The sequence below is a fragment of the Rhyacophila brunnea genome, unplaced genomic scaffold (genome assembly GCF_057557595.1).
Source record: "Rhyacophila brunnea isolate RB1 unplaced genomic scaffold, BYU_Rbru_1.0 scaffold_5, whole genome shotgun sequence".
In the NCBI taxonomy this organism is placed as follows: Eukaryota; Metazoa; Arthropoda; class Insecta; order Trichoptera; family Rhyacophilidae; genus Rhyacophila; species Rhyacophila brunnea.
Genome location: NW_028233170.1, coordinates 36,119,771 through 36,144,275, shown reverse-complemented (window position 1 = coordinate 36,144,275; position 24,505 = coordinate 36,119,771). Strand labels below are relative to the sequence as shown.

Here is a 24,505-nt window from a genome sequence, read left to right as displayed (position 1 = left end):
AACAGGTCAATCATATTCAGTTCGGCCTTTGTTTTAACTTGCAAGTAACAACTCGCTCTTCAATATAATATTCCAATATGGCGTTTAAGTTTCAAGTCTTTGGCATATATTATCAAATCAATATAACTGCACCCTTGAGGGAAAAGCAATTTTCTCATTGCAAAATGACGTCATGGTTTATATTGCAGTGCGCAAAAGGAGGCGGCATTAAGACGTAATATAAACTTAACAAATTTATCCGACGAATTATCCAAATGCACTCAATAAAGTCTATGCTACTCTATACTAACCATTCGACAACGACTGCTATCGAATCTCTTGGGAATCAAACGAGCTATGGTCACTAAGTCTGCGTGATGGTTTAAAACATTCAATAAAAATAGTTTCCAATTGCATAGAGTCGTATTTACAAACTTTTGCGCAGTACCTATTTTCTTTATAAAAAAATATACCTTAACATTATTAGCATATTTTTTTCATAACTACTTTGGTCGTTCATATTATATAAGTATATTATTTCATGTAATATTTTCTTATAATATCTATCATTAATAAATACAAGATAAAAAGATTTTAAGATTTTTAAATTTTCTGTTGAATCATATAAACTTGACATTTCTATGTATTAATAATTTAGGACAAATAAGGCAATTGTCAACAAATCATTTTTTTGCTATTTTGCAACAAACAAAATATAGAATACTGAAATGTCATTTTGATTTCCATAGTAACGCACGTATATATTAATAATTTACTTGCTAGGACCACCCCCTTAGCAACCAATAGTAGTAGATTGAATTACGGATTTCTTCCGAAATAATTTTTCGTACAAAACAGAATTAACTGAAAATGAATTCAATTCTACTTAAAGATGGCTAAAGGTATTAAAAGAATGCATTGGCATCGTGTTGTGATATATTCTAAAAGTTTCAAATGTCTTGTTAGTCGGTAAGTTAGTTAAAAATCGATTGCAAGATTTGTACTGGATTAACAACCACCGGACAAACAAGAATACGTGCTAAGAAAAACGTGGTAAGAAATTATACTCATTAATAAAATATTAACAAAACGATAAAACATCTTAAAATCTATTAAATAAAGCAATATATTGATTTATTTGTTACTTTCATGTGCTGAAGTTCTATATAGGTATATATACATATATAATCACCTATCGATTTAATAAAATATTGCTCTGAAAATAAAAGTATTTTTATTTTCAACATCTTATGTACGAAGCCTTTTGTTTACTAATTCCTTGTTTACTGTATTATTCATAAATACATAAAAATAAAAATCATCTATCTATTTGACTATAAAACCTTCATATTATACGTGTTGCCAAATTGTATTTGTAATTAAAAACCAAGTGGTCAAAACACATTATTTTTTGCACTGTCATAGTGATTATCAATTTCCTCAAAATCATAATGAGGAGATAATAGTTGTATTTTTAAAAAGCTTCTGTCCGTGATATTTAATTATTCGGGATTATATTTATTTAAAATTGTAAATTCCGATAATAAAATACAAAAAATACATATTATTATTTCATATTTTTTAATCGCAACACTTTTTTTGTAATATAAGATACCTAACACGTTTTTCGTTTGTTTTTAAATGTGTTAAAAAATAAAAATATTACCTATCAATTACATAATAAATATACCTACTTTCTTAGAATTAACTTCATGAAGTTTATTTTTGTATCTTATGTCCAAATCTGTACATGTTACTTTAATGAATTAAATAACATCAAAACCAAAATAATCTAAAGTCAAGAATTACAACTGGCACGCCATATATCTCAACGAATACGACGTGATCATAGCACTCTAGGATTCCCCCTTTGTGTAGCTGCATCCAGCAACCATAAAGTTTCCTCCCCGGGGATGTCCCGCGCTGCCGAGACTGCGAGGGCACGCGCATGCCAAGGGTGGTTTTACTACCAAGCTTCCGGATGCATTAAGATATTTCTTCTTTGTGTTATTATTACAACTCGAATTTATCTACTTTACAATGCAAAACATAGACGGCGTATATTCCCATGCCACCGTAATGAAATTTTCAATGGAGGGTATGTTTAATTTTAAGCCAATTTTCTTGCGCATCAAAGGCTGCAATCGTCAATTCATTTTATAAATTTTCCATGCCTAGGTATACTTATACAAATGATCAGGGCTCGAAATGCATCAAAGCGCACCGGAACGCAGCTCTGGTTCGTAAAATCTTCGAGAATTATTGCTCCGTCTCGTGGAAAAATTATATATTGCGTTTCTATCTGTGAATGATTAAAAAGTAAGTAATTAAATGTACCTAATTCATTTTTTAAGTAAAAAAAAATTACGACGTGTCGTAACGTAACCCCATTTTTGCCTGCCGCGCTGATGATTTTTAATGCCACACATTTAAGGCATATAACAAAAAAATTTAATGCCACACATTTATTTTATATGCTACACATAGAATTAGATAAATAATGGGTTAATATGTTCGGAAAATTATCGAGCGTTCCGGTTCATAAAATTTTCCATTTTAAGCACTGGCTTTACAGAATTTACCAGGTTTCCATTAGAATCTCCGAGAAGTCTCAGAAGAACAATATTTTTGTTTCAAATACCATTACTACTTCGATATGGCATAGGAACCATGTTTTACAACCATAAGTTAGCCCGGACTATATCATGATTTTATATTATAATCAAGAGCTTTTTTTTTATTCATATCAGTATTTTTTAACACATCAGCGGCTTAAGGTGTGCACGCGTATGCCGCCATTAATCATGAGGCACTTTATCGATGCTCATTCATCCATGCCTGTCAGGTGGTATATTGGGTTTTGATTTGAAATTGCATTATTTTTATTAATTCTTTAAAAACTAATAAAAAAACTCTAGGTATAAATAGAAAAATAGACAAACAATTTGCTTGCCACATGCATTTCTGGGACATTTCGATTAGTGATACATTATTACGTAGGTATTAACTACTTATTATTTAGATTTTAAATAAATATGTAATGTTGTTTATCATAATAATGACAAGCATTTTAGTATTTAGAGTAAATTATATCTATATACGTATACGTGCGCGGGCAACATTTTATAACTCTGCGATATTGATATTTCCTTATCATGGTCAATGCCAATTTAAACAATAAACACACACAATTATTCACATAGTATATAAAGAATACGAAACTATTCAAATACCAGTGGCGAATGGTGACTTTTGGAAAGAGGTAGGCTGTGGAGATATGAGAAAAAAATATACTTGTCAGCTATACTTACGGGTAATAAGGAGATAATCCGATATTACTACTGATGAATATGTTCACAACACAATAACACACATCACAAGATACAATTATTTTTTATTTTTAAAATCAATTTTTAATTATATCTCATTGAATCCAATAGAAATTATTTTTTAAATCATTTTATGTATTTATTATTTGCTTAAAGCGAAAGACATCAACAATAAATATATTCCTTAAGGGTGTAGACTGTGTAGAGCCTACAGTAAGCGTATTCTGTAGCGCTTACAAATTCGGTTCAAATTTACAGACATTCTTGATGTTATGTGACTTCATAGCGATACAAAATGTAGTTTGGATTCTGTCGATCGGAATCCGAAGCTAATTCAGTTGAAAATAGATGGCGCTTGTGGCCACTTATTTTTTATTCGAAACTCAACTAAATTAAACGGTATTCTAAATTCTAACGATAGACGACTCTCAATTGTTTTATATTTTGCATACATATTTTTTATTTACCTATTTTAATATAAATCAAATACTTGAAGATATATTTTTCTTAAAAGGTAGACTTTAAATAATCGCCTAGTATGGAGCCTTGCCACTGTCAAATACTTATAATGTATCACAGCCAACGTTGCCAACTTAACATTTTTTTTTTTGCCAGATATAGCATTTTGCAATATCATCTCTGGCATATGGCGTTAAAACTTTTGTTTTTCAATGGTCAGCAAATTTCATATAATAATATAATAAATGCAGAATATATTATTTAAACTATTGCCAAATGCCATAAATTTTTATATAGTTCATATTTTTTTATCAATCTGTTTTTGTTTATTTTAAATAGTAGATAAGTAATAAATTTTTAAATCCTCAAAATTATCGCTCCATCTCGTGGAAAAAATGTTTTTATCATTCGAACTAGATATAGTATAGACCATAATATAGCAAAAAAATTAACACACTTGTTTTTATCCAATATACATACAATTAAATAACTATGTTACATAATATTATCGAAAAAATATCGAGCGCTCCGGTTCTTAAAATTGTTCATTTCGAGCGCTGGCCGCATAAGTCTGCCAACGGCAGTTGGCAACACTGATCAATACCTACGTGAAGCATTATAATATCTGCACTATTATTAAAATTCATATTTATATCACCTAGGTACCTAGTTATTAGGACGTTATCACTTTTTTCATCGGGTATTCGATAGTTCACACAAAAGTTACACAGCTTAAAATCGAAAGAAAATGTGATGGTATTAAAATTGTCCGCCAACATTATATTTACGAAATAATGTTGACCATCACTGAAACGTCATAATTTCTTAGCATGACATTTCAAATTTAGCTGATAAATTTTTCATTTATATACTGCCGTCGTAAAATAAATAATTTTATCAATCAAAGTATCTTATTACGTTAGGACGTCTTGTGCGCGGAATATTTGACACTCTTTAAATAATATTTACTCTATAGGTTTAAATAAATAATAACATGTCTTTAATATCACCGTGGTGGGACTTTAATGTCCTTTTAAGTATATTTGCAGTGGTGTTTTATTTATGGACTATTAAATCGTTTTCTTATTGGACCAAGAGAGGCGTTGATGGACCGAAACCATGGTTTCTCGTTGGCAATATGGGCAGTGTTATTACGGGAAAAACGATGTTGGGAGAAAGATTTCGTGAGATTTACAATGAAACTAAGCAACTTCCATATGTCGGTGCGTATTTGATGTTAAAACCTGTAATAGTCATTAACGATCTGGATTTGATCAAGAATGTCTTGGTTAAAGATTTCATTCACTTTACTGATCACTCCAAGGCAATCGATGTGGACATTGACCCAATAAATGCTCACTTGTTCAGTTTGACAGGTGAAAACTGGAAAAATCTAAGAGCCAAACTCACTCCAACATTCACAACAAGTAAACTAAAAGGTATGTTTGCTGTAATTGCTGAATGTGCAATTGAAATGAACAAATACCTTGCCGAAGCTACAATTAATGATGACATTGTTGATATGAAGGAAATAATGGCAAAATTAAACACGGATATAATCGGCTCCTGTGCTTTTGGTATAGAGTGTAATAGTTTTAAAAGTCCAAATGCAGCTTTCAGAAAGATGGGTAAAAAAGTTTTTGACCCAGATGATATTGTCGCCAATTTGATGACATTCGTGGTAATGTTCCTACCTTCGCTGAATAAATTCATCAAGAGAAGTGTATATGATCCAACGGTTACAGAGTTTTTCTACAATCTTGTCAGAGATACGATACAGTATCGCGAAGACAATAAAGTAGTTCGAAATGATTTTCTTCAGCTCTTGATACAATTGAAGAAAGATGGTGTGATTGACGACGAAAATTCAGGTAAGCTTGAAACTTATTTTATGCAGATATAAAATATTATATTAGGTATCTATGGATTTTTTATTACATATCTTTCACAGTCAATATTAATATGGTGTTAAGATATATTATGGTACATAAGTAATCGAGAAATTCGAAAGATATAAGAAAGCTTGTGAGATAAATTGATTTTAATATTTTCTGGCGTTCTGCTGATCCCGCGCAAACGACAACATGTGGCTACTCTGCATATTAAAACTAACTGGTTACTAAGTAATAACCGATGAAGCTTAAAACCTTTAAAATTAAAGATATCTTTTTTCTGCAGAGAGCAAAGAAAAAAATCGCGATGATGGCACCAGACTGACGCTGATGCAGGTTACATCTCAGGTATTTGTCTTCTTTCTGGCTGGCTTCGAAACCTCCTCATCCGCTTCAAGCTTTGCCATGTACGAGCTAGCCCTTAATCCAGATGTCCAGACTAGGGCGAGAGAAGAAATCGACAAGGTGTTGGCGAAATATGATAACAAAGTTACATACGATGCTTTGTCTGAGATGTCGTATCTTTCTAATATACTGGATGGTATGTACAATTACTATAAATATGCATTCACTATTATAATATATCATAATCGTAAATACTCATTGTTTTCCAACATTTAAAAAAATCATTAGTAAGATACGAACGCAAATTTAATGTAGTAAGATTTTATTTTTGTGTTATTAAATATTTATCATTATTAAGAGGTTTAAAATTATCACATAGGTATTGAATAATGCCAAATTATATCATCGCACAAAAATTTATTTCAACTATAGATATAAACTAGCATATTTGTATCACTCGTACGTTTGAGACCGACGTGTAATAATATATATACATGTGGGTACAGTTTTACTTGTAGATTTGAAAGTTTACTTAATAGAGTAACGTGTATTTCTTGCTATAATTATTAGTAACATTATAAATAAATATGGAATACGGAATATCGATCGACACCTTCAGGATTATGTACCATCTTGTTATTATTATTTGTGATATTGTTTCCTTGTATTCTTACAAAATATATTAATATACATTGATTTGTGTACTGTATAATATCATCATACAAATAGTTTTTCAATTAGATGATTTTATTATTTTAATACTCATCTTCCAACCAAATTAATTAAAAACGTATCTCAGTCAACAATAGAATTAATTAGTTAATAGAGTTAATTTTATTTACCATTTTCAGAAACTCTTAGAAAATATCCAGCTCTGCCCTTATTATTTCGAATATGTACCAAAGACTACGTCATTCCTGAAACTGACATTCTGATCGAAAAGGATACAGGACTTATAATACCTATTCTGGGGATTCAGAGTGATGAAAAGTACTACCCAAATCCAGAAAAATTCGACCCAGATAGATTTACGCCAGAAAATAAAGCAACTAGAAATCCTTTCACCCACTTACCATTTGGAGAAGGACCCAGAAGCTGCATTGGTAAATATAGTTAAATTTATAATATAATATGCATTTATTTGAAAAGTGTAGTGGGACTCAAAACCGATCAATGCGTCTCTAAACGCGCCACTACGTATTTTAATCGCGCAAGTACCTACCTCATTACATTTATCATCACGAATCATGATAAAATAATATATTTATACAATATTAAAAAATGTTTTGAATATTTCATTAACGAAAAGGTCAAAGAAAATTATTATTGATAATGTTTTGCTAGTCATTGCTTTTATGTTCTCGTATTGCTGGGATCAAAATAAATTAAACGTGCTGGTCATTGTATAAAATAAACAAAAAATTACCATGGAGATATTATTATCTCAATGTAATGTTATTATTTTTTTAATAAAAGTAAATAACGATTTATCAATTATTATCATGTAATTTAATGAATATTTTTAACAGCTCTAATAGATAAATAATTATATACATTTTAATACACTTTACTTATCATAATGAGACAGCAGAATTTTTAATAATCATACTTTAAAATGTACATAATATTTCATTTTTCAATTTTTGGAATACTATTTTAACTTTGCATGTCAAACGAAAATGATTTATTTTTTGTTTAAAATGAATCCAAGTCTAGTAAGTATGTACAGATGCATTCAAAATTATCACACCTTCGAAAACTTCATAAAGATGAACAATTACGCCCTAACCTGCTTACAATACTTTCATTTAACGGTGTTAACTGTCAATAATTGATGAAACGATATTGTATTAATTAAAACAAGCAACAATACGTAGTATCTACATAGTTTTAAAATTTTACGAAAATATCATGGCAATTAATAGGACAGAACGCAAAATGGAGCGAGCCAATTGCAGTCTCTAATATAAAGTTTTTATATACATATTACTATATACCAAATGTTAGTTATCATTCAAATTATTAAGAGTATGATAGACCTATTAACAAAATAACAGTTTTAAAACATGCTATAATTGCGGACATCGTATATCCCTAAATAAGGCATTATTATTCATTTAAAACGACGAAGATTACAGTAATACCTTTTTATTGTGTTAATATTTTTTCTAATCATGGAATGTCAATTTATATAATGATAAAAAAGAGGGCATAATAGTGACATATTTCCTACAAAGTCTAGATATTGCTCAGATTTAGCTAGCAAAGATATCACCATTTTGCTTTTAAGTACATGGCATTTGGGCCTTTAACAGTAATTATGTGATTGAAATTATCAATAGTTACACTGGCGGCTCCCTGCTTAGGTCATTCGGTCATTGACCTGCCAAAATAAATACCTTACAATCGACATAATAATATTAATAATATGTGCAATGTCATATATAATAATATTAATAATAATCGGTGGATTTGAAATTATAGGGCGCGCGATATTGTGTCGACCCAGTCTATTGGGCTTTTTTTTGTTTGGGCGATAATTCCCCGAACAAAAATATTGTGTTCGCCGGCAGTCTGAAAATTGACCCAAATTGAATATTTTTATAAAATTTTCTCTCTCGTTTCTCATACATAAGACAGAGATCGATATAACACAAAATACGAGATCGAAGCTTGTAACGGTGCGTGAATTACTGTAATATCGGCAATGCCCGAGTGTGAGACAAAAGATTTTTTCACCTAATTAAATGAAACAGAATGATAACACTGACTAGATAATTGGTCTCAAGACGCAACTGTGTATGCGGTTCGGATTCGTTGACAGGTTTTGACGAATGCCTTTGGTTATTTTAATCATATGTAAGGAGTTTTTGGTGCAGTTATTGCATATACACACAACGTTTGGTTTTTAGTAATTTATAACATTTTTGTGAAGCAGTTAGTACGCACGCAGTAGCAATTGAAGTCTGTGATACAATTATAATGGAAATATAAGCACGATTCGCATCCAATGATCATCTCATTATATCCGATTTGTTCAATAAAGAAACTTACACTGATTTTAAAAATAATTTTCCCACACGTCAAGTAAATTTGGTAAAACTGTTAGAAGAAATAAACATAATCAAGTTAAAAAATAAATTATTGGTGTTTTATCAACGAGATGATTTGCATGGCGCTAATAGTGCAGTTTCTCTTCTACATTTTTTACTCAGCAATAATTTCAACGAAACATTTTCCGAGTCGATCAAAGTTCTCCAATTTATTTTCGTCATACCAATGACAACAGTTGAAAGTGAAAGATGTTTTTCCACTCTCAAAAGAATAAAAACCTTTCTACGCAATAAGGCCAGGATAGACTGACCGCTCTTGCATAGACAATTTTTATAATCGTGTGATTGATGATTTTTCAAAAAGCAAAGAAAGAAAAGTGGACCTAATTTACAAAAAATTATAATGCGTTGTGTGCAATTTCGGTTAACGATGGGTTGGCGTTATGAAAAACGGACATTTTTTGATGGGTAAGTAGGTACCTACCTATAACAATTTCTAGCACTTATTCTATAATGTATAAAAAGTCAATTTGCAATACGTCTTTTCAGTATACAACGAAAAGGCAAATTAAAATAATATATTCAAAATTGACCTGCTAGTTTTTTTCCGGATTAAGCCGCCAATGAATAGTTATGTACATAATTATAATGGGGAAACGTTTCAATTCACTGGATATAAAAATTATTAGTTTTATTAAAATACTTAGGTTCTTTTTCATAAAATAAAACTTAAACAAAATCCCAACTTAATAGTTCATACTAATATTATGTATGAATATACAGAATGTACTTTTGTTGTCTTGTATGTCTCACGAAGCGATGTGAGACACTTCACAATATAAGCAATGTCATTAATTAGTATTTTATGTTGAATTTCAGGTAGCAGATTTGGTATGCTGCAAGCAAAATTAGGTCTGGTGTCAATTCTGTCAGAATACGAGCTGTCAGTTTGTAAGAAGACAACAGTGCCAGTGAAATTTGCTACAAGATCACTTGTGATGATAGCAGAAAAGGGGGTTCACTTAAAACTGACGAAAAGGGTCAAGTAAACAGTGAATGAACGTTTTTATTTAGATAATAACATGATTAAATATTTATATTGTAGTAACTAAAATATAGACTTTTACAAGGTAATACTAAACTGACTAATATTATATAAGACAATGTAATAAACTATAAATAATTAAATCAAATAGTAATAATATCATTGTAATGAAGTATAGTATTTTTTTATTATAATTAATAATATAGGTAACTACAGGCGGCCTTGACTTTCGCATGTATTGGTTTCTGAAAATGTGTTCGAATATTGAATGTTTGAAAGTAGAGGGATGTAAAAAAAACATCAAAATGGGTACCTACTTTAAAAGATTTATTTATCAATGGGTGTAATAAAGTTAACGAGGCATATTAGCAATTGGGTATTTTCTCTATAAACTTGGTAAGAGATAGTTGAATACGACCCTTTTTCGAACAGTTTTTGCATTATCAACAAAAATCTAAATTTTAAGAAATGTACGAAATAGCTAATTGTTCGAGAGTAGAACGTTCGAAAGTTAAGGGCCGCCTGTAATTATATCTAACCACTGTACAGGCATGCCCATATTTTTACATAAGACTACTAGGTATATATAAGTGTATTGTTTTATGTCAATGTGAGATTGTTGATGGCCGAGATAAATGAAAAAGGTTAAGTTTTCTCCATTTTTGAAGTGCACAACAGTAATTTTTTTTAAATTAGATCAAAAAACCTTATTATTCTTAATTTACAAATAATCAAAGTGGCTCAGTACACTCTGTTAATATAATAATAATAAAACATACAATGTACATAAAAACCCCTAAAAAAAATTCCATAATTTTTATGTTATTGTCAAAGTATAAGTGGTGGAGAGAAGCTCTATTGCCTTTGAGTATGTACTCAATTATTATCAATAAATTGTGATTAATTAATATTTAAATTAAACCATAATTTATTTATTTGTATGCTTACATACCTTTAACTTTTCCACGAATAAACAATAATAAATTTAATAATAGGCCACTTAATTTTATTTTTCAATACACTTATTTCTACATTAGTCCACCATGATTGATTGATCAATGTGGTGCCTATTTATCCCCGGAAATCACAGTAAAATGTTGTAATTTTATTATTAGTGTACTCTGATTGTTTACTTAGGCTTTTCTATAATATGAAACCAGAAAAGACGAATTTAAACCTTTTTATATGTGTATATTTGTCATTAACACTTATTTATCTATTACCCATCAAGACGTCGATCGTCGCGATACAGGGTGACTCATCAAGAAGTTATCGTTCGACCTTCGCTACCGCTAAAGCGAACGCCGCTTCTACCATCTATCATAAACTCATCTTCATCATAAGACCAATGCGTAACCGTGAGAGCGATAGTACTAGTGGGTGAATGCGGTAACACGGAGCTAGCCCCGCGCACCCGCATTATCAACATTAAAATTGAATTGCCAACAATGGCAACATTGATTGCCAAGATTTAATCCCTGTATAACCCCCCCACTCCAGCATTCAAACTATCCCCTTCCCACAGTCCATAATAATTAACAGCAGTCAACATAATAATTATGCGTACTGGTATTTTATTTATATTGTGTCACTGTGCCACGACTAAATACATACTAAACTACATATTTTACATCAATTTCATCAATCGCCATATTATTACAAACTAAGCTCTAAATAGGTAGGTACTAAAGTTTTCACTTAGGGATTATTGTATCTGTTTCAAATTTGGTAGATAACTACTTGTGAATTTCAAGGTTAAGGAGAACCGATCAAATCTACTATGTATCAGATTAATTGAGATAGTAGAATTGAACTATCCCATGCCAAATGCCGTATTACCTGCATAACGTGTTGAGTGACAATTAATGATATGATGACACTTTTTGAGACAGCAGTTATATGAGTAGTGATCGGGGAATACAAAAATGAAAGGGAAGTTATAATAATGTTAAAATTTCAAGTTTTGGAGGAAAAGATGATACACTTAAATACATGTTAAAGAATATCTTTTCTTTTTATAGTAACCTCTGTATCTTATTAATATGCATTAAAATTTGTCACGTAAACACGTATTCAATATTGATAATATTTGAGGACACTCAGCCCAATATGTGATGCTTGCGGTTTATGGCCTGATCGTCATAAAGTAATAAACCGAATCTGGCTTCAAAATATTAGTTTATGTCGCCTGGATTTCACATTTATATCTATTCTGTGATTCGTACCGATCAATTATGCATACTTTGTCATTACATGACATGCCACGTCAATTAAAATCTTATACTATATACATAATTAGTAGGAAATAGAAACTCATTTAGCACACATAGTAATAAATAGCTATTTATGTACTTCTTCCTCAAGTCTTATAAGACGAGGTGTGTCTGTTTTCGACGATTTTCCTCTCGATGTTGAATTCACTTTTATTTTAACTTATCATACATATTTAACGGTTGGTAATGAATGACATCACCTAAATATGTCACAAAACATTCATTCAACCTGCTCCACATACAAAAACTGAATTAATAAATAATATTATCGACGCATAAAATGGTGGAAAACGAAATACGTATTTTGAACAATAGCTACGTTCTTAATTCAGCACGCACCTGTAAACTTTGATGGTTAAAAAATCGACATAAGAACCCGCAAGTAAGGTGACACGGTTTTCATCACTTTTAGCTTGATAAAGAATGACAGTTTACATCAGTTGTGTAATAATAACATTGATGTTATAAATATTTTATGTAACAGTAACATTTCTTAAATTAACATCTTAATTTCCGATGGTCAACCGTCAAACTCTAAGTAAAAAGCCTCATATGTAGAACATTAAATAATAGGGAATACACAACGCTCCGTTCCAGCATGGATGGCTTCCAATTCAAAATTAAAACCAGTCGAGTTTTGTTTTCATAATATTCCTTCGTTCAAAGCAAATGTGTTGAAGAAAACCCTATTATATGGAAATGGTTCCAACATAATATAAGCTAGTCTCAAATATTATATAACATAATAAGCTGTTTAATATTCAACAACATTCACTTTCTATCTAATGTCAATGTTGGAAAAGGGATTTTTGTGCGCATAATTACATACTTAGAGATACATACCTTCTTCTTCTTATTGTGCCATCCCCTAGCGGAGGTCGGCCACCATCAAGGTGATCTTATATCGATCACATACTTTACTTAATTTTAAACAATCATCAATTATTATTAGAACAAGGGCTCTAAAAGAACCGGATTGTACCGGAACGTAACTCCGGTTCATGAAATTCTCTAGACTATAATATCACTCCGTCTCGTGGAAATTTTATAAATTGCATTCTGGTACAAGAATATTATTAAGAAAATATTATATTCATTCACATTATATAATTTATCTTGGCGTTTAATACGAAACGCATGGTATGTATATATATATATATATTACTATTACTATATCAGTGGCGAAGGGTGACTTTTGGAAAGAGGTAGGCTGTGGAGATCTGATAAAAAGGCCACACTTGTCAGGTATACTTACGAGAATAGTACGATATTTACTATTAATGAATAGGTACACAATAGTAAATGACAACGACACACTAATTCAATGAAACTTCAAAAACTCATTGAAGACATAAAATTGAGCGATGTGTTTAAATTACGTATTTTTCAAAGCATGTATACCCATCAAAAATCATTAGATAAAATTTATTTTTATTTATAAAAACAATCTATACTTACTTATTTATTAATATTCGATTAAACGCCGTTGAAATTATTTTTTTAATTATCTAATATTATGAATGATTTTGGATAAAGTGCGCAGTCGTGACAACATTATTATGCGCGAATGTTTTAGGCTCTGCGATAGGAGCTTACCTTATTTCGTACAAATCAGCAGACTTGCTGAGGTTACGAGATGTAAAGTCCATACGAAAAAAATTCAGAATTATTTCACACATAATCGGAGATTTATTTACGTCGAGACGTCGCGGCGTTTATTATTTATTTACGGCGCGCTGAGGTATATTTTTTAATACCTTTGCAGTTGTTTTGTAACCTGTATAATACTGTAATACATTCCTACATATACGACATCTCTCGTTGGCAAAATAAATTATTTTTATATAACATAAAATAATGAAGTGATTAAGTATATAAATATGTCAATATGCAATTAAAAAAAATTTTTCTTAAGAAGGTAGGCTTTAAATAATCGCCTAGTATGGAGTCTTCGCCACTTCTATATATTATTATACACGTAGGTATAATATAACAAAAAAATTGAACACGTTTAAATATTTTTGGAAAATAGTCAAGCGCTCCGGTTTCAAGATTGATCTTATTATAAGAAAATAACTCAAGTAGGAAGGTACTATATATTAATCTCCATATGAAGTGAGTTCTTTTAAAACTTATAGATATGTAGATTGGCTACTTCATAACTTTGCACTCTGGCTCTAGGATGACAATGATACCTATATCTATTATATTATCAAAAAACATTTATTTATTTATTATGTACTACATATATATTAATTCCGAACATGTCCGATCTTAATAAGATCATATGGGTCTCCATAGAGTAGAGGTTTGTATTAACAGATTTTGTTTTTACGAGAAATGGATGTCAGCCACTTGCTCATCCTATTAGGTCCATAGTCTGGACTCATACACAAATTGAAAAACAATATGTGTACTTGCCAAACCCAGGATTCTATCCTGGGACCCACGACGCTATAGGCCAACGCTTAATCCGCGTGGTATAATAATACATGTGAATAACTATTATTTGATATAATTTTATGCGAGGTAATCAGGCAAATAGGCGTATCAGTGTAGTAAAAAATACAAAAAAGTGCAAAGTTATAAAGCGTATACTCTAACATCTGAGCATTTGAGTTTGCATTTAGTAGTATTTATTTCAAAATGCATTGTATGTCTCAATATTACTAGTTGTCTAGTTTGTTGTTCCTCACGAGTTGTTAAAACTAAAACAGCTCGTTCGATCGCCTCTGACAGACAAAATGCTTCCGGAACATTTCTCGGCCAGCTCTTTGAAAATCGCGGGACCGTCCGCAATATTTACTTTTTTCTGCCTATTGAAACGGCCGTTTGTACCATTCCTTTGTTCTAATTGTTGGTCATTTTTCAATGGATATTATTCTGGCCTAGCAGTTTTATAACCGGTAGATGGAGCTCTATGATAAAACCGCTGTTTTAATTATACACTGTGCAATGCCAGCGGAAATAAAAGGGAGTGAGAATAAAGAAAATAGTTTTTTTAGAATCCATTAGGTACGAGAAAATATAGTCAACATTAAAAATAAGTGACGCAACAATAATTTTATATTGTATTCTATATTTAAGAGTAAATATAAATATTATTTCTCATCATAAATAAGTAATAAATATAGTTACAGGGAAGACATTGTATTAATACTTTAATAAAAACATATATAAAAAGGATTTCAAGTTAAGTATTTATATTTTTATAAAACTCGATGTTTTTTTTAAATAAATATTATATAAAATATTAACCATATGAATTAGTCAAAAATCTCTTATGTACAAAATAAAAAACTTAATAAACTAAATTTTAATAATAAATATGACCTTTGACAAATTCACATTTATTTTGACTTAAAATAAAAAAAATATTTTCCTTTTTAATGTGTTCAGATACATATTTATTAATTAATAGTTGAAATTGTAAATTATCAAAAAAGTGTCTCAAATTGCAAGCTTCGTATTTTTCCTCTAGGTGCCTCTGGTAGGTAAAGACATCGCCTTAACACATTAAAAATAACCAATATATAAGATTGGATTAATTTATAAATCATTTAAATTATTAAATTAGAAGTTTTATCTTATTGAAATACTTTTATATTAAGTAGGTAACTATTATAAGATTTATTCTATTTTGCATGGGAATAAAAAGGCTCATTTCTAAAAGTACTTATAATTTTATTGTTGGTATGTAGGTACTGTGTATTTACATTTTTCATTTGTTTTGACAAAAAAAAAATTAACCCATTATTAATTTATCTCTTTATCCCATCATAAATTATAATAATGTTATGTTGAAAACAATATCAAATACCTTTGTCTCTTTTTGCGTTTTCGCTCATATTATTAAATTTCTCAAAAACCCCTTCCATTCATTAAATCTTAAAGAAAACAGCCCTCCGTTTTGTCTTACGGGTAAATATATCCTTAATTATTAAATACCCCAGTGGTTTTATATTAAATTTATCAATGAGGCGGGTAAGAAAGGCCTGGTTTACTTTGTGCAACCCCTGTGCTTTGTTAATTATTGCGCACCTTATCAGGTATTGCGATCGCTATGAACAATCTCAGTTCCTGGTAAAAGTCTCGCTGAGTGTAGTGTGTTTGCTATGAAGTTTTTCTATCATGTAATGTTGTGATTTTCTACAGACTTCCCGTCTCACCGTTTTGACATATTTTCGCAATTTCGCCATACATTACAGGCTCCTTCTTTTGGTACCGTCTATTATAAAGAGTCGGCATCCAAAATGGAGTACATTTCCCTATCTTTGACTGATTCAACATTTTTCCACCAACCAAACCCGCCTCGTACCACATTCGATCTTGAGTAATCGTTAAAGAGCGTACTTCAGTGAAACGGCAAATAATTTTCAACAGTAGGTGCGACGAAATTTCTCACTAGTCACCAATCGGAGACCGACAGTCTAGGTATCCGTACGTCGATTTGTTTTGTCATGGCGTCGGATGAAAATATTCTTAAATCGTGTAAAGATGACTAAAAAACTTTACGTATGTACTTAAAAAAGAAAACATGCCCATGAATATACTATTATTATTAGTAATATAACAATAAACATAACATTAAATAGACGCATGTTGGATTTTTATGACAAATTATATTTCGTTCGGCACGCGTCATTTGCACAATCCGCGCATCGCCTAGCCATGATCTTTTTAGACCACGCCTCAACTGAAGTATAGCCTTGTTTTGGGAATGACTCATGAGTATAGATAGTAGGTAATATTCTCTTACTTCACATGCCTCTGCAGCCGTCAATCTTTCATTGCATTAGGAGTTAAAGTAAATTATATTTTCCATTGTGTAAAATTACACAATACATTCTTCGTGTTATATGTCGAATAAATAAGCGTTAATTATACTAATACAAACACCTATTATTATAACCATTTATTTGCATTACCCATCTAATAAATAGCAACTGCCATGGTTTGTTTTGTATAATATTATGCCCTACCTATATCTGAATAGGTATAATGAAGTTTCAGACAGTGGTGGTTTTTAGTATTACCTTATGATTTTCATCTTTATAATAATTCACATTGGCACGAATCTTAATGGATACGGGTTCAAGTGCTGCCGGGCGTCGTATTTTTTTCTTGGATCATAAAATAGTGTGTTTATAATATATATCTGAGGTGTTTTCAAATTATGTAGGTATGTTCAATAAATAATGGTATACTTATTCAAAAATCTTGAGAATTATTCATTTAACAAAAGAAATAATCTATTATTGTTTCTAAGATGTACTTATGATGATTTAATTTAATTTTATTATTAGTATTAATAATTACAAGGTAAAAAGAACTTTTTATATACACCGTTTTTAAGTTTTCTGTTGAATCATATAAACTTGACTTGATTAGCTTAAACGATCAAAAAAATATATTTGATAGAAATAATACTGAAATGTCATTTTGACACTCATATTGATTTCCATAATAACGCACGTATATATTAATAATTTCCTAGCAACCAATATTAGTGGATTGGATTACGGATTTTTTCCGAAATAACTTTTCATACAAAACAGAATTAACTGAAAATGAATTTAATTCTACTTAAAGATGGCTAAAAGTATTAAAAAATGCATTGGCATCGTGTTCTGATATATTCTAAAAGTTTCAAATGTCTATCTAGTCGGGAAGTTAATTAAAAATCGATTGCAAGATTTGTACCGTACAAATAAGAATACGACCTAATAAAAACGTTGTAAAAATAAGCTTGTATTATATAATTTTATACAGTAATACAATTCAGTTTGTAATAATTGTAATACTATAAAATAGTTTGTTTTATTTTTTTTCTTTCTATCTATCATTCCTCTGCAATAAATGTATTTTAATTAATTTTAACCAATAATCTTGAAAGGCAACAGATTTTTATTAACTTCACAATATATATAGTGATAATCTTATTCTTACTGTTCCCACTTTTTTCAAACACTTTTATTATACATAGGATACGTGTTACTAATGAGTAAACTCAACATTGAAAATATTATGTAATGTAATGACACGCACACTTTTTTATAAAGTAGATGGTCGTTCAGAAACACCGTGTAGTGTAGGAAATAATGCGCTTAAGATTGTGTTTATTGCTTTATAAATTGTAAACTCATTTAATTCTCACGCTCGCCAAGTGAAAAAAAAATACTGCGAAAAAAATTATTTCCTTTGCCAAAATAAAGCTTTTGGTTGTATTCAGGCGAGTTCTTTATCCGCATTAGTAGGTACTGTATGTTTATTGTTTTAGTATACAATAACACACAAAAGTGATGTAAACGGCATACAATTTGTTTCGAGATTAGCCAAATTGTGATTTTTGTCAATTTGACAGATTTAATCACTAATATCGTGAATGATAAATTCTGCGTCTCACAATATTATTAACATAAGTACTATTTTTATCTATCAGCAGTCTAAACTTTATATTTTTTTTATTCCTAGTATATATTAGTATCAAACTATATTATTATAATAAATACAAGAAATGCTTCCCAACTAAGATTTAGCGAAACTCTCTGGTTTCGGAAGCTCATCTCCAATGTCATGCAAAAATTTACAAAAGCTAGCAAAACAAGTAAATATGTACAACATGCCACCTTCTTGCGGGTATTTAATTTTCCAGTTGTAATTTTTTAATATTATCTATTACAAAACTATATAACGTTTTAATATTAGCTTATTTACTACAAACTTAAATTAATATTTCTTAACATTTTTGTTTATAGACAGTAAGCTAGAAATATATTATTACGATAAATCCACTTGTATATTAATTATTACATCTCAGCCATACATTCAGACAGCCAGTTAGTGGTCCTTTGAAAATTCTCTGAGGTCCTCCCATTCAAAAAAGTGAAATACTTAAGGCCATACCTTAGTTGAGACACGGTCTAAAAAGATCGTCGCTAGGCGATGCGTGGATCGCGGGTCGCGGGTGCAAATGAGGCATGTCAAACCAAATATAATTTGTCTTATAAATCTAACATGTGTCCATTTAATGTTCTGTTTATTGTTTTATCAGTAGCAATAATAATATATTACTTGACATGTTTTCTTTTTAAAGTAAATGGGTAACGTTTTAAGTCACCTTTACACGATTTAAGAATTATTACGGCCGTTGCCATCACGAAGCAAAATGACGTGTTTCCAGCTCTACATTCTCTCTCCGAATGGGAGCGAGTGCAAAATTTCGTCGCGCCTATGGTTGAAAATTATTTGCCGTTTCACTGATGAATCACCTTAACTTACCATAGAGACCAAATTTATATTAATGCAGTTTTCTCTGTGGATAACGAAACATTATCTTTTATCGTGTGCAATTAATTATCTTTGTACATGTATATTATATATATATATATATATATATATATATATATATATTGGGGAAATGCGCTGGATGATAACATAATATTACGTTGATTAAAATACAACAGGTGGATTTGAACGGGCCGTAGGATTAAGCCCGTAGCTTAAACAACTGATATTATTCTTTATACTCCATAAATGGGTTTAGTTTAGACTACCTAGATCTTAGATATTTAATCTAAATTTGAAAAATATTTCACCGTTGTCAAAGGTAATAAAAAATAGTTTTAGTAATAGGATTTTAAAATATTTTTGCAAGACGATAATAATTTTTAGAGATTGGCTTTCTTCTACATAGAAATATATAAAAGTGACGCTGGAGAAAGTGTTACCTACTAATTCTAATACTACTGATTACATTAACTACACGTTTAACTATTGTTGTCTTATTTATATCACATATTATTTCGTTCTTTTAAATTCGCCATGCGAAATGTTAGAGGCGTAAAACAAGTGTTTTTATTCAATAAGAATCTGGCCGTCATCTTGTTTAAGGAGACATGTTTTAATACTTCCAAAGTATAGAATATTTTTTGTTCAATGCTTATTAATGAACGAGTTTTATCAAACTAAATATGTTCTATAATCGTTATTAAGTATTGTCATACCAAATTTCATGTGAATACCTCAGAGTGTAGTCTAAATTGTTTGATTACACTGCATTAAATAAAAAAAATTCGTAGATACCTACTACGTTTAGTTATAATAATATTCCATATTAAACGCCTTACTGAAGAGCTTTTATAATAATATCCATATTTAAGAAGTAATAATATACAATTAATTTAAAACATTTTATCGCTTGTCTCTCAACAATTTTCCTCGGGTTATTATAAAGTTTTCAATTAGTCAAGGAATATCTTCCTTAATGATTTCTTCGTATTTATAATAGTCTACTATTCTTACACTACGCTACGTGTATAACAATAATTACATACAAGTCTCATATTTGATGCGTCGAAATTTCTGCAAGTCATCTATTATAATAACTTAGTAAGAATATTACAATGAGGGCCAATTTAGTTCGTAGATTACAAATAAATTGTACGGTACAAAGTCTTGATGAGCTTACAAGTGATATTTAAAGAAAAAAGTTCGGTTTGATTGGATTATTATGTAAATTATTGTAGATTGCCAACAAAGTATCGACTCACGCAACATACGGAAAATACAACATTAACAAAATAAACCTAAGTAACTGGACCCGAAATCCTTATGTTCGCGTCTGCATACACTCAATATTATTATGTAGTATCTTCACTATGTTTTACGTGACAATTATTTTCAACGTAGTCTAAACATTAGTGTTTCCTTCATTCAAACTGACTTATTGTAAACTTTGCAAAGTTAAAAATAATAATATCGCAACTTGTTCAAGCACCGCCACAATAAAAGCGGGAAACGAAAGAGCGAGAAACAAGAGAAGGACTTATTATTAGTTTGTTTAATCTAACAAGTTGAAACCCAGCGTGATGGCTAAAGTCACGGGGTGAGACGGACATGTCTTGGATAATAACTTATTTAATTGCCCTCGAGGAAGTCTGGCTGCCATGTAACATGGAGTCTATCTCAAGAAACAATCTTTAATATTCCAAGGAGCTGTGGTTGTGTACTTGCTCTGCTCTGGCCCATGATGTTATTGTTGGTTTTGTGCTACGGGAGTAGCAATAATGGAAATAATTTATATTCATAGTTTTAATAACTTCTTGTCGTACATGTTTTGTTACCACTTTCTTTTTGTCGTTGTTAATAAAGAAAGTTATCTCCATAACTTCAACAATATTTTTAGTCACAACACATTTATATTTAGTAGGTAGCAATGGCCAAGGGTGACTTTTGGAAAGAGGTAGGCTGCGGAGGTCAGAGAAAAAGAGCACATATTTTGCGAAGTATACTTACGGTAAATAGGAAGATAATATGATATTACTGCTGATGAATAAGTACACACTAATTCGATGAAATTTCAATAACTGACTGATAATATAAAATTGAACGATGGGTTTAAATTATTTTATAAAATTATGTTTTATTTTTAAAAATCCAGTCTATATTTATATGTGATTGAATTGCCTAGTTTTTTTTAAATTATCTTAATATTAATTATTTTGGACAAAGCTGCAATCATAGACGATAATATTATGCGCAAAGGTTTTAGGCTTCGTCTTTAGAGCCTACCGTATTACATACATTACGGTAGACGGGATGTGATAACGTGAGGTAAAGTCCGTAAAAAAATCAGCATTATTCACTGAATAATCCGATACAATAGAGGCAGGTAGCGCTGTGTCATTTTTTTAACCTTTGGCAGATGGTTCTGTATATATTTACAATACATTCCTACATTTACGACAGATGTCATTAAATATTTTTTTTATAGAATATAAAATAATTACGTTAATATTTAAATACATTATCAATATGTAATTAATAAATAATTTTCTAAGGAGGTAGACTAAATAATCATCTTTGCCACTGATAGGTAGACAAGATATGTTGTTAAAATATAGCCTGAAGTACTTACCCATTGACTTACATTAGTAATTAACACTGTGTGGTAAGGATAAGGATAACTAAATTAAAATGTATTTGAAAACATAATAATTGCTTTGCAATAGGTAGGTACTTATTGTTTTAAATTCTAAATATCTACATTGGCAATTTTGGAGGTTGGATGAAGGTTGAGAACATTTTCTATGTATGTAAAAAATACAGCAATAGCTGTTTCCTTGATTGTTTACACTTAGATTGTAAAAACTAATGCATCTATTGATAAATCAATTGTTATAAGAATTAAATTAAATTAATCTTTTCCCCATTATCTGCCTCCTCTCTTCATCGTATGTTACGGTTTTAAAAAATCTTTATAATTCCTTAATTCGAAGCAGACTTGAGGGTGAGTGTTTTGTTTGGGCAGTTGAAGTACGGGCTTATAGTATAGAGGGTTGAGAAAAAAATCTTGAGACTCCTTTACCTGATGCTGTATGGATATTCTCTGTAAAATTTGTTTACGTTTATACATACACCTAGTGTAAAAGAAAGAAGAGATCTGTATTTTTCTATACTAATACCCTTTTCCGACATGAACGAGGTGTAAAAGTAAACTCTGCCATTCTTTATAGTGTTCATCTTATGTGTCCCTAATAACTATTTTAAAAATCGGAAACATCAAAGTTATTTGTTCTCATAAGGTGCAAAACTATCTTGCCAATGGTAATGCCACTTGGGCGAGCAAAACAATGTTCAACCGAATCCCTATAAATATTCCACATACTTGAGGTGAGTTTAGAATGTTTAGATCAACGTTGTTTTACAAATTCTTAAAATAGGATATTGGTAGGTACTTAGTTAATTCGGCGTACTTTTATGTAACCACTTTATAGTTGTTGTATTTACGTATTCTTTACATTGTCCGATCATTATAAAATCATAATATGTCTACAGAGTGGAGGTTTATATTAAGAGATTTTTGTTTTTACGAGAAATGGATATTAGCCACTTGCTCAACCTATGAGGTCCACACTCTGACTACAAACAAAAATCTGAATTTGTATTTTTTAGTAAAGTTCACCATATAATGTAAATAAATAATAAATTATTATTTGATTCATAACCTACAGCAAGGCAACGGTACCTGTAAGTCCGCGATAGGTAGATATTGTATTTCTCCCAACCTGCTTCTCTGTGAAAATTCCCCCCATCCACCACTTAGTGACGCGTTCTCTAGAGATTACAGGTTCTGAAAATATAATTAAATTATTATTTGTCGAAATATTATGTGTATGCAAAAATGTATTTTTTGCATCAACCTACCGTGCCATTATTAAATTATGTGAATTTATCACTCAGGTAATGTGATGCTGTTTTCAACGAAACACGTGTCCTATTAAATATGTTTCATAATATATGTGGTAGATAATTAATAATAGGTTAAAAATAGATCATTAAAATATTTGAGAGAATCATAAATCGGCTTTTCTTGATAGTAGAAAATAATTTATAATACCAAAATATACATAAGTATAAACAAGAATCACCATTGTTTAATAAAGGTAGTGTTAGAAATTATTAAGACCCTGTTTAGCATAGGTATGTGTAGTTATTCAATTTCTTGGGTTTCTTAGATTCCCATTTAGATTCATTTTATCTTGCGACCAGAAAAATCATGTCATTCTAAACGAGCGGAGAGGGTATTGGGTAAATGGCGTCTCAGCAGTTTATTTAATTTTTATGCGTGATGGCAACATTTGAAATATTCAGTTGACATTATTGGTTTCGCCACGTTGGCCATTCCGCGCCTCCTGCCGCTTAAAATGCGATCACTTCAGGTGATAGCGCCACACAAATTTAAATTGCACATATTTTATGCCGACGGGGGTTCCCGTCAGTGCGTGTGTATCACGAATGGTAAAATGTAAGGAATATGACCATATGTCTTGACTGATTCTGTTGGGTGAGTGTCATAGTTTAATTTGTTTTATTTTATGGGGGGTTGTAATTAAATACACATTAAAAATGCTGTTTAGAACATTCTTGATATCACTGTTTCCCAACTAGGTTGCCATTTTTTTTAATAATTACATTTTCTGAAACAAAACTACCACTAGCTACCTATGTGATTCTATATTATTTTAGACTAAAATATCAGTCATAATTAGAGATTGCGATTTCTTGACTTACCAAGAATAAAAAAATCATTGATAAAATAAGCTTTCATCAGGAAATTTAAGTCGAG

General features: G+C 30.4%; 1 protein-coding gene across 1 annotated transcript; it reads left to right on the top strand.

Annotated features, from left to right (window-relative positions):
- Window positions 1-4,822: 4,822 nt before the first annotated feature.
- On the top strand, window positions 4,823-10,106 carry LOC147066356 (cytochrome P450 6k1-like). Its single transcript, XM_085955754.1, has 4 exons — window positions 4,823-5,638; window positions 5,946-6,200; window positions 6,856-7,107; window positions 9,937-10,106. The coding sequence occupies exons 1-4, from the start codon at window positions 4,906-4,908 to the stop codon at window positions 10,104-10,106; spliced, it is 1,410 nt and encodes a 469-aa protein (XP_085811880.1). The 5' UTR covers window positions 4,823-4,905.
- The last annotated feature ends 14,399 nt before the right edge of the window (window positions 10,107-24,505 follow it).